This window comes from Sabethes cyaneus, chromosome 3 (assembly GCF_943734655.1).
Source record: "Sabethes cyaneus chromosome 3, idSabCyanKW18_F2, whole genome shotgun sequence".
Lineage (NCBI taxonomy): Eukaryota > Metazoa > Arthropoda > Insecta > Diptera > Culicidae > Sabethes > Sabethes cyaneus.
Window position 1 is genome coordinate 2,412,533 of NC_071355.1, and position 15,104 is coordinate 2,427,636.

At 41.5% G+C, this 15,104-nt stretch overlaps 1 protein-coding gene across 1 annotated transcript in view; it reads right to left on the bottom strand.

Annotated features, from left to right (window-relative positions):
* LOC128744396 (REST corepressor) overlaps positions 1-7,367 on the bottom strand; it is a 32,366-nt gene extending 24,999 nt beyond the window's left edge. The window contains exons 1-3 of the mRNA XM_053841391.1: positions 7,254-7,367; positions 5,946-6,425; positions 5,796-5,849 (exon numbers count right to left, since the gene is read on the bottom strand). Coding sequence (XP_053697366.1) covers positions 5,796-5,849; positions 5,946-6,087 — 196 coding nt within the window. The 5' untranslated portion in view covers positions 6,088-6,425; positions 7,254-7,367. The remainder of the gene's footprint in view (positions 1-5,795; positions 5,850-5,945; positions 6,426-7,253) is intronic.
* Positions 7,368-15,104: the final 7,737 nt, after the last annotated feature.

A 15,104-nucleotide genomic window follows, 5' to 3' on the forward strand; every position in this document is an offset into this window, starting at 1 on the left:
TGACATCTATGACGTCAAGTCAATCAAGACCTGGTCGATTTGGGAGCACGTTTCACCATTCGGGTCACCACAGATTGACATATCTCTGGCTGCAGCGAAGTTTATCAACCTCAGACCGTTATCATTGGTCGTCCAGTGACGGTTCTCTTTTCCAATGATTGGGCGGAAAAACTCTTCTTTTTCGATCTGTGCATTCGTATCCATATGTTTTATCAAAGGATTCATAAAACGATTCCTTCACATCATCGGGTTTGTCGTTCGTTGGAGCGTATGTACTGATCAAGCTATAGTTGAAGAACTTGCCCTTGATCCTTAACAGACAGATACGGTCACTCACCGGCTTCCATCGAATGACTCGTTTCTTCTCGGATTTTTCGGTAAAGTGGGAGGGGGCAAGGGCCCTTTTTGCCTTTATACCTGACACCCACAGGTTTTTGCTCAATCTTCTGGTTATCGAGCCAATCCTCTACCTTTCGATGAAAATCATCCTCTTCCGCTTCCGCTTCTCCATCCGGAATTGTTCGCTACATTCTCTTAATGATCTCCCTTTTCGCAGCCCGTACCGCCGTAGTTTTCAACCAATAGCTCTTTTGCATTTTTGAACTGTTCATGCAGTTTGTTTCGCTTTTTGAGAAACTCTTCCTCTCCCTTCAGACGCTGATTCAGTAATTCCTGCTCCTGTTTCAGTTTATGTGCCTATAACTCCCGCTCTTGGTCCAATTCCATTTTGGCGTCGTTCTCTCTTCAGGCGTAATTCCTTCCCCTTCAACGCACGTTCCATTTCGAGCCGTTTCCTACGTATAATGCGGTCGTTCTCTAAGGCGTTCTCCTTGGCATCCATCTCTTCTTGCATTTTTCGCAAAGATTCCTCGATTGTCAAAACAGCACTACTCACCGAGCCAGTTTCTCCCTTCGAACTTGTCTTCTTTCCATCCGTGGAGGTCTTTTTCGACGTTGCGACAGCAGCACCTTTTTTTCTCGGTACTTGCAGAGAGTTGCTGCACCTCGGACAGCTCCACTGCGCTCAGTGCAGTGCTTCCAACAGGTAGAGACAACACTGGCCCCAAGTGCAAAATGGACTACGGATCTAATTGGCGTTTTGTATATCGTCAGCTTCACTTCAGGCGCCCGGGGTACGATGCTGGCCTAACAAGCCAGTCGCCATATGTTCGAATCTCGGCTGGGAGGTGCTGCTATAGAGTCAGGATCGTTGCACTAGCCCCTTAATTGTCCTGTACTCTATCAGCCGGCTGCAAAGTCTGTCGATAAAGAAGGATCAAGTTCTTAACAGGACGTTTATACCCATGGCTTTGCTTTGCAGCTTTACTTCAGCCAGTAGCACATGCTCCTGCGGAGTAAAAACGATCCGATTTCCTGCCTTGCGACGAGCCAGGAAAGCCAGGTTCTAGCTAGAATTCGTAGTTAAATCCCCTATCTCCAATAGGAACCGATCATCGCTGTCCGCGGAAGGCAAACGCTGATTTCTTATGAGTAGTTATTTATTCTTGTAATATATAACTTGAGAGGATTAAATAAACGCAGTGGAAACAGGAACTATAATGTATATTGAACTGATCGTGTAGGGTGTAGAGAGTTAACAATTGAATTAATTAAATTTTGTTAGGTTTGCATGACTGCCACTAAGGGCGAATAAGTGTTGCCTGATTTAGATAAAGTATTACCGCTACTCAGAGAAAGCAGGGTTGATGCTTGCTATAATCCGATATAAGCTCGAATTCGATTACGCCAATACCCCCTCTTAATCGTATAATCCAAGGAGCTTCCGAAGAGCTTGGAATCGTGCTGTATCCAGAGCTTTAGTAAATATATCTGCCAGTTGATTGTTGCTTGGAATCGGCTCGATCCTCAGCGTTCCCCTGCTGACGTGATCACGCAAGAAGTGGTGCTTGACATCAATATGTTTCGCCCTTTTACATTCTGCGTTCTTCGCCATTGAAATACATCCGTGGTTGTCTTCGTAAATGGTGAACGTTTGATCCGATGACATCATGTAAAGGTCCATAAGAATTCCTTTCAGCCATAAGCCTTCCGAGACAGCCAAGCTCAGTGCACCATACTCAGCTTCACTGGATGATAAGGCTACCGTCTGCTGCTTCCTGCTAGCCCAGGAAACTGTGCAGCCAAATACTTGGAACAAGCACCCGCTAACCGATTTTCGATCTACGGCGTCTGAAGCCCAATCTGCGTCGGCGAATCCTACGAGAGAAGTGGGACCATCCTTCTTGGTGTACTGCAGTTTTAACTCCTTTGTGCCTTTCAAGTAGCGAACAATTCTTTTCAGTGACTGCCAGTGCAGGTCACCAGGATTCTGTTGGTATCTGCCAAGGTATCCGACGGAGTAACTGATGTCCGGACGAACACACAGCATTGTATACATTACACTCCCCAGTAGTTCTCGATATGGTTGGTTGGTAGTACATGTATCTTGAACTGGCATCTGAGATCCTTTTTCCATTGGTGTTTTGACAGCATTACACTCAGCCATCCCAAACTTGGTGAGCACACGATTGATTCCAGGTCCATTTGAAAGCGAAAGATTTCCTGTTAATCTTTGGTATCGTATCTTGATTCCAAGGAAATAGCTGATTTCTCCGCAATCCGTCGTTTGAAACTGCTCCGAAAGCATCTTCTTCGTATCCAAGACCGAATCCAAATGGTCTCCGATTACCAGGAGATCGTCGACATATACAAGGACGTACACAATACCTTTATTGGTAGTCCGAGTATACAGACAGTAGTCGTGTTTGGAGCGTACGAATCCCTTTGCCAAGAATGCCTCGTTTAATTTGTTGTTCCAACAGCGAGGGCTCTGCTTTAATCCGTGTAGAGATTTCTTCAGCTTACACACCGTGTTTGACGGAATAGTAACACCTTCAGGAGCAGCCAGGTACACGTTCCCTTGAAGGTCTTCCTTCCGTGAGTCGCCCATAACCTCTTGTAATATATAACTTGAGAGGATTAAATAAACGCAGTGGAAACAGGAAACATAACGTATATTGAACTGATCGTGTAGGGTGTAGAGAGTTAACAATTGAATTAATTAAATTTTGTTAGGTTTGCATGACTGCCACTAAGGGCGAATAAGTGTTGCCTGATTTAGATAATGTATTGCCTCTACTCAGAGAAAGCAGGGTTGATGCTTGCTATAATCCGATATAAGCTGGAATTCGATTACGCCAATATTTATCATATATTTAGTTTAAGATGCATTGATTTTTAGTCCAATTCTCTCAACCTCAACCAGGAGTAAAAGACCTGGTCCTGGTTTTAAAATGGAAAGAGTTCCCTCAACGAGAGCTTCAAACGTAGCTCTGGCTCTCTCAAACCAGAAGTCTCTTCGCAGATCTAATACACAAGATGACAATCGATGAATGGATATACCTGGAAATGCTTCATACACATACTGGACCAGCCAAGCTAGGAGGTACAAACTTGAGGGCCTGTTTCCCATCAGGTGAGGTAACACAGCTATATGTAACACCTACATTCCATGTCTGAATGTTCCGAAGCACTGAATATTGAATATATCTATCCGAATATTCGGAAATATTAAATATTGAGGATGGTGGTTGCATGCCCCTAATTGCCCATTTTCAAAACAAGAACATCGACCTTAGTGTAAAAACTATCGAGGCACAACCCTGCTCAATTCTGTCTATAAGCCGCTCCCGAACTCTGGAAAGCTCAAATTCTTAAACTGTCGGATCTTTGGAATCTCAGATTTTTGGGCTCTTTTGGGGTTTTAGGACTTTGGTATTCCAGGGCTCGACAATTTTTGGATCTTCGAATTTTTAAACCATCGGATTCTTGGCTCTCGGATTCTTGAACAATCAAATTGTGAGATTTTTCCATTCATGGATTCTCGTATTTTTGAACTGCCGGGTTCTTGGATTTTTGAATTCTCAGCTTTTCCAAGTCTTGGAATCTAGAGTTCTTGGACTCTCGGATTCTTAAACTTTCGGATTCTTGAACTCTCGGATTGTTGGATTCTGAGATCCTTGCACTCTCGGGTCCTTGGCTCGCAGATTCTTGGACCGTCGGTGTCTTGCATTTTCAGATTATTGGACTCCCGGATTCATGGACTCTCGAATTGTACGATTCTTGGACTTCTAGATTGTCAGACTCTTGAATTTCTGGATTTTTTGAGTCGTAAGATTCATAGATTCTTGGATTCTCGGATTCTTGGACAAGCACATTGTGAGATTACCTCGTTCTTGGATTTCTGGATTTCTGGAATCTCGAATTCTTGGATTCCTGCGTTATTGAACACTCAGATACTGAGGCTAGGAAATCCCGGATTTTTGGACGCTCGGATTCCTGTATTACTTAACTTTCGAATGTTGGGACTATTGGAATCGTCGGATGCTTGGACTCTCAGACTCTTGGATTTTTTATGTCAGGACATTGCTCAGTGGTCTCTTCCCTGTGGACAGCCTTTGATCACTGAAATCGTGACCAACGTATCTCCCAATGATGCTGTAATTTCTTTGCTCGAGAGCATTGCTTGAATCCAGCTCATTGTAGTGTTGTCGATTTCCTTTTGACAGAGAGCCGTATTAATTGACGCGAAGGACGTGTTATCGAAAGCGCCTTCAATATCAATAAAAGCACAAAGTGCTGTCTCTTCATACTTAAGCGATTTCTCAATTAACGTCACAAAGCACTGCATGAGTGAACCATACACTCAAAAAAGCACAAACAAAACAAAGTGTACCTACCAACTGGTGTTAACTTAAGATGAAACGGTACTGAATCCCAACTGATGGTAAAAATTTGCCGCGTATGTCCTTGGTGAGCAGTGTGTCATAGCTTCAAGACCATGAAGAATTGCCGGTCTAACGAGAATTTTGTACGATGCCAGTTTTGTACGGCATCGTATGTTTTTTGATCATAAAGTTTTACGTAGGGCAAAGTGGGTTTCGTGCTTGAATGCGCCGCTGGATCTCCCTACTAGTGTTTTTGTTCGCGGACACCAGCGAACCGTAACATACGAGCTCATCTACTACTTCAAGTTCGTCACCGTCAGCAGTTACCGGCCGTAGGAGCACCGATGATAACTAGTTTGATATCTCTCCAGCTTTTCTGACGCTTAATGTTGAACCATGATAGAAGGTAGCACGTATCAGTCTAATCAATGTTATTGGCAAACCACACTCAAGCATAAGACGCTAAAACTCATTTCGTTTAACAAAATCGTACGCTGCCTCGAAGTCAATGAACAGATGGTGAGTTTCCAAGTACTCGAGTAATCGAAATGTGTCGAAAATCTGTCGCAAGTCTAACATTTGGTTCACGGTGGAGCGTCCTTCCCAAAAACTGCACTGGTATTCACCCGCAAAAAAAAACCAACACTGTTCCCGGAGAAATAAACTTTGATCGTCGAATAAAACTCAATCGAAAAAACAACTTCCGAAGAAAGCTTTTCTACAAACTCACTTCGTGAGTACGAAAAATCCCGATAAAAAATTCATACGTCTGATTAACCCCGATCTCCCTTTTGATCATAAGTAAATGACCTATAAGAACTACGTCATACAAGTAACAGAACGGCAAATAGAACTACACTCCTATGGTAAGCATCTGCAACCAATGCTAAACAGCTAATTTTGCACTTCCACCCGGTAATTAGACATATTCCAACGTAATTACGCACTTCATAGCATCAATTATTGATCCACTTGCTGAGAAATCATATTTTCTTCCGCAGCCGTTAAACCATTTTCACTTGTAATGTTACGAAATTCATTCGCAAAAAGCAAACAAAGGACACTTACCTTCGTACTCGCTCTTCGTTTTGGCTGCTTTGGATGAGTTTCCGTTTTTCCGTGCTGTAAGAAGAAACAAATGAGTCAACAGTCAATCCGGTGAAACTTCGCCAAGCCCCAATCCTTGAGAAAGAGGGAAAACTGACTTGCTTTACTCACAATTTTCATCGTCGGAACTGGATTCGGTGATGCCTCCGGCGATGATGGCCGCTGCCGCCGTCACCGAGTGACCATTTGGACTTGGGCCCCGTGACCGACGGCCGTTGCGAACGTTCTCAACGGTTCGGTCCACCAGCACCATTTTTGCCTTTTTCGTCTCCACTTCGAGACCGCAGAGAGCTTACGGAAAGCTCTACCGATGACGGGGTGTAAAATGGGATGCTCTCGGGGAATCTCCGGATCTCGGACGGTTGCTGACTGAACAACTGAATCAGCTACGACGGGCACTTGAGGCACGGCAGGCAGAATATCAATGTGTGAATAATACACAAACAGCTACGGGTATCACGGTTGTCTAGCTGCACTTTCCCGGCGACCGTAGCGTGTCGATTACACTGCCAAAACTCACGCGAAACGCTTGTCGGCTGACACACCGCAGCGGCTGCTATTCGAAAGATTTTCAAATTTACGTTCACTAGTCTGGAAAGGAAAACAATAATGTCCTTTTTTAGAAGAAAACCAAAAACTGTGACCTTTACAGCGTACAATTTTTCTGTAATACTCGAAATTTTTTATGAGAAATTTGATTGTATCACTTTTCGTTTCACTCACATTTTAAAACCTTAATTATTATTTCTAATTAAAAACAAGTTTCCACTAATATGTTGAAAAATTCGCCTGAAAAGATGCTTGTAAGGATTCCGCACAAAAAAGGATTCCTTTAAAGTGGCGAATGTTCAATTTTTAAGCACGTAACATTCGCAAGGCTCTCTTTCCTGTGTAAAACTGACTGAAAATGTGTACCGACTGGCAGAAAAATGCTAACACACCAGTGGTGTCAAACGAATTTCCCAAATAGTCGTTTCACTTTCTCCGCTACGATACTGAAAAATAATACACTAATCTTAAGGTGTTGGTTAATAATTTACACATTTGAATTAATCACTTTAGAAAACATAACTTGTAACTTATTTTTTCGTTTAAAAATTACTTTACTAACAACTTCTAACAATCAACGGCTAGCCGTTACTCTATTAACTGGCAACCGTGAAAACTACGGGTGTCTGAAAGAATCAGCCAAAATGGTGTCTCCTAGCACTCACTTTGCGGCTCATTGTACAGCGCAGATAGGCGTCCGGATTACGTGCACCCGTAGCAGAGAACAGTAAATATACAATGCAGCACACTTTGCCCCCAATTGCCCAGCCCGCATAGCCCGCTGATGGTGAAACTGTATAGGCTATACGAATATTTTGAAACAGCATCCAAAAAACCGTGTAAAATTTACTAATTTAACATTGCATTTACCTTTCAGCGAACAGCCTCTGGGTGGAAAAATCAATGCTGTTGGCGAACCAGCTAGAATCACTACGCGCGTATATGAATAAGGACAAAACAAAGATCCTTCGACGATGCGATTCCGATCCGAGCGACTGCTAGTGCCGTGCCGTGCTGCTGCTGGTTGGTAATGCGACGCGAAGCGAAAACACACCACTGCACGCAAACGAATGACGAAAGAAAAGGAAACGAAACGATAGACGGTAGACGGACAATGTGAACGCACTCCTGCCTTGCCTTCTGCGCTTTCTGCAAAGCAACTGAGAACGAAAGCTAATGCTTGATACAAAGGACATCTATGAGCAAAGGTAGGTTATTCTGCTATATCGAGTTTTCCAACGGGTTTCTTACGTTTCTTACCAATCTGGCTGACTGGTAAGTCATCCGGAATTACTAATAACTAATTAGGTATTTAGTCTATCTTTAAAAATCGTATAAAATTTTGTTTCTAATCGAATTAAACAGCATTTAGCAACACTGCCGTTAAAAACTATAATATTTTTTCGGACTTGTAGCCAATTTTGTTTGGAAGTGTGAAAATTATTCCTTTCTAAACCAAATATTTCCGGTCGTTTGCTTGCAAGAACTTGTGAGTCAAAAATGAAATGCCCGTGTCACGTCAGTTCGTCAGTGTTAAAACCTCGCTTGAAACGAACAATCTGACAAAATCTGACAGCCCGGATGTCGTTGGCTAAGCTCCGTCGCCATGAGCCTCTGGGTCTGACTCTTCTACGCTGTCCTTGTGGATTCCAGTCGAGTGCTGCTCTGCAAACCTCGTTCGCTCCTTTCCTCGAGGTGTGTCCGATCCACTTCCACCTACGTTCACGAATTTCTGTGGCTATCGGCCGTTGATGACACCGACGATGGAGTTCGTCATTGGATATCCAATTATCAGGCCACCAGGCACGAATAATGTATCGCAGGTACCGGTTAATGAATACCTGCAGTTTTTGCGTTGTCTCCGCTGAAACGCACCACGTTTCGCAGGCATACAGCAGAACGGATTTAACGTTTGAATTAAAGATTCGAGTTTTCGTACGTAGAGTGATCTGGTTTGAGCGCCAAATGTTTCGCAGACCTGCAAAGGCACCCCTGGCCTTCCTGATCCGTGTGGCTGTATCAGGCTTGGTACCACCATCGGGCGTTGTTTGGCTACCAAGATATTGAAAAGCCGCTACCTGCTCAACTTGTTGTCCCGTTACTGTGAAGTTGGAGCGCTCGGAGAGGTCATCTAACTTGCTCTGCAAATCGTCTACTGGTCTACTATCAATTGCTCCAACTAATATCTCATCCATAACGATGAGAAACAGAAGCGGTGATAAAATGCAGCCCTGTCTCACGCCAGCAGTAACCCTTATGGGGTCGAACAAGACGCCGTCGTGCAAAACCTTGCACAAGAACGCCTCGTACTGAGCCTCGATGAGATGGACTAGCTTATCTGGAACTCCTCTACGCCTAAGTGCGCCCCAGATGTTTTCGTGATTGAGTCGGTCGAACGCCTTTTCGATGTCAACGAACACCAGCAGAAGAGAGTCCTGGAATTCGTTGATCTGCTCCAATATAATGCGGAGCGTTGTGATATGGTCTACACATGATCGGCCAGCACGGAATCCAGCTTGCTGCCGCCGGAGAGTAGCGTCGATCTTCTCCTGGATCCGGTTGAGGATTACCTTACAGAGTACTTTGAGAGTAATACAGAGCAACGTGATGCCACGCCAGTTACCGCATTCCGTTAGGTCTCCTTTCTTAGGGACTTTGACCAATATGCCCTGCATCCAGTTCACCGGAAAAGTTGCGGTTTCCCAAATATTGCTGAATGCGTGTAAAATAAAACCGTTTAAAAAAACCGCGGTAATTCGAAAAATGTTGCAAAAACCGTGTTAATTTAAAAATTGACGTAAAAAACCGCGTTAATTCAAAACCACCAAAAAAACCCGCTCAAATTCAAAAATCGCTGAAAAAACCGCGTTAATTCGAAAAATGATGTTAAAAACCGCGTTAATTCAAAACTCGTCATAAAAAAACCGCGTTGGTTCAAAAATCGTCATAAAAAACATTTCAAAAATCGTAAAAATAAACCGTGTAAAAAAGACTTGAGTGTACATTTGATCCAGGTGAAAATGAAAAGAGATAGAAAAGTGGAAAATTATTTACTGCCTGATTCCCTAAACTGTACGTGGTTGGTTGGTTTTTTCCATTCTCGTGCATTCATTTTTAAAAGGCGTAGACCAGTGATGGCCGAAGCGCGGACCGCATGCGGCCCTTCGTGATAATTTGTGCGGCCCGCGGGCTAATTTGAGGGATGGCAGACTTATGAATATTTTTTTTTTGATGACACAGGGGTCACTCAGTTCAGTCGTATAGTACCACAGAGAACAGACAATTATGTTCATATAAAATATTTCGCAAAAGGTGTGTAATGCTTTTAAACAAGACACTACCCAAGTAACAACGGTAGCTGAATTGCAAGAGCAATGGCTGTTTACGAGTCGGTTTAAGGCGATCAAAGCTGCATAAAGTAAGCACTCGAATGGTGTTTAAATAAGCGATGTTTAAGTTGGTTTTTCAAACCAGTTCTCTCCCAAAAACTGATAAACAAGCTTAATAGCGGATTTTTCTGCTAAACAATCTGCTTCTAAACAGTCATAAACATCAAACCGTTTTACGGCTGCTTAAAGGTGTTAATGTGTAGAGTGGAAGCTTTCATTAGACTGACAGCTTTCAAACTACTTTAAGGCTGCTTAAGGGTGTTTAAGTGGCTTTACAAGCTTCTACCAAGTTTTCTTTCGGCTCACAGAACACATATTGTCAGATCATAGAATTTCACAATTCGGCTGACAGCAAAAGTTTGTCAGTTATCGACATTATCGACTGCTTCACGCGAGGTGGGCTAGGCTTCTGGTGTAAAGATATTCTCACTGTCTGTTCTGCAGATGCAAATGAGGCAGATCATACGGTGAGTGCTTATGGATCAAAAGATGGCGGGTTCAATTCCCGGAAAAAAGACATGCATTTTTAATTAGCTAGCTTACTTTACGAATTGAAGTTATTCGAAATTGAAAAAAAACGCGTTCGACAATGTTCACGGAAAAATTAAAATGACGCGTTCCATTTTTTTAAATTTGAAAATAGATTTTTTTTGGCTGCATAAAGGTTGACGAGATGTTGATTAAGCGGCTGGAAGAGCATATTGCAAAACTACTTCTCGCTCTAAAAATAAAATTGACAGCATTGCGCAAATTGGCTATTTAAAAGCGCGCAAAAACCTCTATTAAGCTTCATCGCAGCTTCGAAAGCAGCTTTTAACAAGCCTGAAGCTTGATAAAATCACCAGATTTAGATGTCTAAGAGCTGAAAAAAGGTTTTTATTTCTAAACCTAAACCACAGACAAACAGACATAACTCTTAGAAGAAAAATTAACAAAAATTATCGTACCTCACATTTAACCTGAACACTACCACCATCTATGATCGACATTCCCAAATATCAAATAGAAACAGGAGTATCCCTCGAAGTAGCAAGTATTTTTTATGAGGAATTCCCCTTCTTTCGTCAAAAAGCGCCACTTTGACCAAAACGGAGACATTCCCAACTAAGCCCAAATTTGAAACGACGGTTTAATCGGTACGAAGAATGGAAAACGAGTGTTATGTCTGTTTGTCTGTGCCTAAACCATAGTTCAGCCACAGGTTGAATAAAATCAGCTATAAAAGCGATTGATCAACCTGAAATTGTTACTTGGGTAAGTTCAACCTGAGAGAAAAAACAAACGTTTTGAGAGCCGTTCGATTGGAAACAACGGTTGAATAAGCTGCTATCCAGCTTTCCACGAGCGATAATGGCGGATATTGAGCACAAGTGAGCACAATCTTTTGACATTCCTTGGAGGAGCGTCGCGTTCGGCCTGACGGAGTTACTATGGATACATTCATGATTGTTTGTTGTACGAATGTAAAAATGTAAACATTGTTCAATTTTGCAGATCAGCTAAAGAGGAACATAATTGGACGGACAACAAGTTTTATGGATTGTGGCTTTGCAGTTTTCGCAAATTTCAGGGAGAATGTCCAAATACGCAATGGAAAGTTTCTTATCAAGTCAAGACGCTGTTCGAGAGCAAACGTGACAACGGCTCGACCAACATGAAGTTAATGTTTGCGTTAATGTGTAATTTTTCGAATGTTTTATTCGCACGATTGTGAAAAAGTATTCTGAGCCAGTGCATTCAGCAAATTATGGCCGCAAACCACTATAAAAGTTTGAATCCGTTTAGTTATGTTCCACTTCAGCTGATCTGAAAAATTAAACAATGTTTACATTTTTACACTCGAACAACAAACAATCATGAATGTATCCATAGTAACTCCGTCAGGGCGAACTCGACGCTCCTCCAAGGAATGTCAAAAGATTGTGCCCACTTGTGCTCAATGTCCGCCATTATCGCTCGTGGAAAGCTGGATTAAACAAAAATGTTTGTTGGGTACAGATCGTGGCCATGACAAATTTTTTACTGTGTAATGACACGAGTCTGTCTTCGATATTATCGATAAATATCGACACTGTAAAAAATCAACACGTTTAAGTGAAGTGGATTCCACTTAGATCTGTGCTATAAGATACACCATATCAGATTCAAATGGAATACACTTGAAAGTGAAGTAGTGTGCTACACCAGATATCTTCAAGAAGGATACTCGGTTTTAACGTGTCATCCATTTGAAAATCAAAGTGCTACATCAGACATCTTCAAGAAGGATACTCGGGTTTAACGTGTCATCCATTTGAAAATCAAAGTGCCTAACATTTGTTTTTCAATCGTATCATATGAGATGTTAAATGTTTTGTTGAATGAAATTTGAATGAATTTCATATTGGATTTGATATGACTTTGCATATTAGAATCAGATGCTGTAATATGAGGCCTACTTTAGGCAAAAAGGGGTGCGTTTCTTTCGTATGAATTAAGCATAGTTTTACATTTATAAATTTAATATATCCGTTTATTATACATACCCATTAACTTTACGAAAGTTAAAATCGAACAAAGTCACAAAAATGTTATATATAAACTCAATTGAATGCAATGAAAGCATAAAGTTCCAGTGAGAAACTCCCGATTTCTTTCTTTTCGACGACTCATACCTAGAGCATAGATTTACAGTTGCTGTGCTCCTTCATAACCTAGTAATAAAAAATTAAAAGTCAAATTACTTTACATCAAAACAATTTAGTTGCAACTTAATCTCACCTGCTGAGCGAATTCGAGTAGGTTTTCACCACGGGGTTGAAGTGCCTTGTTCCTACTTCAGTCGTCCAGCTCGGAACTCGTGCTGTTCAAAGCTTAGGTCTAGGTTATCTTTCTAGATTTACGTCAAGTTGAAACTGTAATCATACGATACTTCGGGATGCTCCATAACTTGGAAAGTTGAAATACAGATAGTGTGTGTCGGGTTAAAACAAGAACGGGTGGCTATGCTTGAAATTCTCGCACCATTCTGATATACTGCCACTGGCAGGCTAAAGTATAATCTCTTGCCGCCCGGAATAAGATTCTTGCCTTTCGATGACGTGAATATTTGACTGATGGCGCGCTTTCCGGGAAGTTATAGGACTTTCTTAATGGTGCAGTTGCTGCCGGTAGTATTGATATGTGTGCTTGAAATGGGAAAGCTGGAGAAAACAATAGAAATGCCGCACGTTAGCCATGTTTATCTAGGCACCAGGCTTCTTTAGTTTCTTGAGTATAATCACTAGTTTGGTTAAACCGGAAGTTTCTGGACAAGACTATCCAAACTGCGAATTTGGTCCTCTAGGGACTATAATATTCGAAACTACACTGCACAACTTATTTTTTGACGGACTCTGATTTGAGGCCCTGCTGCTATCGACTAAAGTATTTCCAGTGGCCATCGATTGCAGTTGCAGAAGATGGTGATGAGCCGAAATTTTACGAATTTTATCTGCGAGCGATGACAACGAAAGTTTCCAGTATACCAGGAGAGATGTCTACGATGCCGAAGATACGCTGCTTTCGTTACTAAATTTGGAATGCTCACTTATCAGACAGGCATTCTATAGCGTTTACTACTTGATGTACGTCGGCAGGATTATTATTCACGCGATGTAATGATGTACAAAATGTAATATCGTTGGCAGGCTGTTCAGTTAGATTGGTTTTGTCTCTTTAACTTAATCTGCTCCAATTGATTAGCCAGTTCATCTACTTGAGGATCAGGTTTAGTGGTGGCGTCCGATACTAGTGGAGTAGATTTGAAACTTTCGGTTGATTTCTTATACTTTATAAAAATTTCCTTTTTTTTGCCATACCTACAAATTAAAAGCTTAAAATCATCTTAAGTTTTAAAAATCTGAACATATAAAAAATAGATAAAACTAGTCTACAAACTTGTTTCATAATTATTATTTAAAATTCTTATTTCTAGTTAACGATTTTTCGATGGAGATTATTTTGAGTAATCTTTCAATAAAATTAATGTTGTTTCTTTGCCCGTAACAATAAACGAATGATTGTGGATTAAGCATAAGCATAAAAATAGGATAGTTTTTACTCCGTTATCGACCAGAACTGATGAAAATAGCAAAATGATTGTTGGAAAAAGCGTGCTTGGGACATCAGTACGCAATTCCCCATTGTGCAGCCTTATCCGATCCTTGCATGCTGATCAAAACCGAAGCCGACCATGTCTGGACGCGGGTTCTGGTGGGATGGGAAGTTCAATAGTACTAAAGACCAGGAAAACTTCTGCATCTCCACAAGCATTTTAAAAAATCTGAGGGGTTGTTCACAAGACACAAGACAGCATGAGTCCTTATTCCCCTACCACAGAGGTAAGGGGTCTCAAACCATCATAAAATAAATTTATGCCTCCAAAATCCCCACCAATGTTCGTGATCGTCGTTAGGGTAGTCCGCTTACTAACGGGACTGGCTTCTTCACGCAGTAAAATAAAACGAGATGTCCGGAGACAACCATCCGCCAGCGGCGTTGGCTACTAGTGCACTGAAGGGGTCTTAGTACACCATAGAAGAAATTCCTGCCTCCTAGAACCCCTACATGCCAAATTTGGTTCCATTTGCTTGAATATTTCTCGAGGTATGATAAAATTTGTATTTTATTTATATTGGATCTCCCTTCTTAAATGTAGGGGTCCTATAATTCAACATAGGAAAAAATCCTGCCTCCAAAACCCCCGCATGCCAAATTTGATTCCATTTGCTTGATTAATTCTCGAGTTATGAGGAAATTTGTATTTCATTTATATGGTAGCCCCTTCTTAAAGGGGAGAGAAGTCATAATTCGTCATAGAAAAATTCCTGTCTCCAAAAACCCCCACATGCCAAATTTGGTTCCATTTGCTAAATTAGTTCTCGAGTTATACAGAGATTTGTATTTCGTTTGTATGGGACCCCTACCCCCCCTCCCCCTTAGGGACTCTAACTATCATAATAATATTTCAAGGCCCCAAAACTCCTACATGCAAATTTTCACGGCGATCGGTTCAGTAGTTTCTGAGTCTATATGGAACATACGGACAGACAGAAATCTATTTTTATAGGTATAGATTTCAAACCTTTCAAAAATCTACGTTATATCGATGTAAAAGTTTTGTTATATTGAGTTACGTTACGTTGTGTCGAAGTTGCTTTAAATCGAGATTGCTTCATATCGAGGTATTGCTGTACATGCATTAATATATTTCAAAGTTATACTTGTCGTAATCGCGCCAGTCACATACTCTATACAAACTCTATAAAAAATATCATGGACACGCAAACAAAGTATATCATCTTCCAACGTT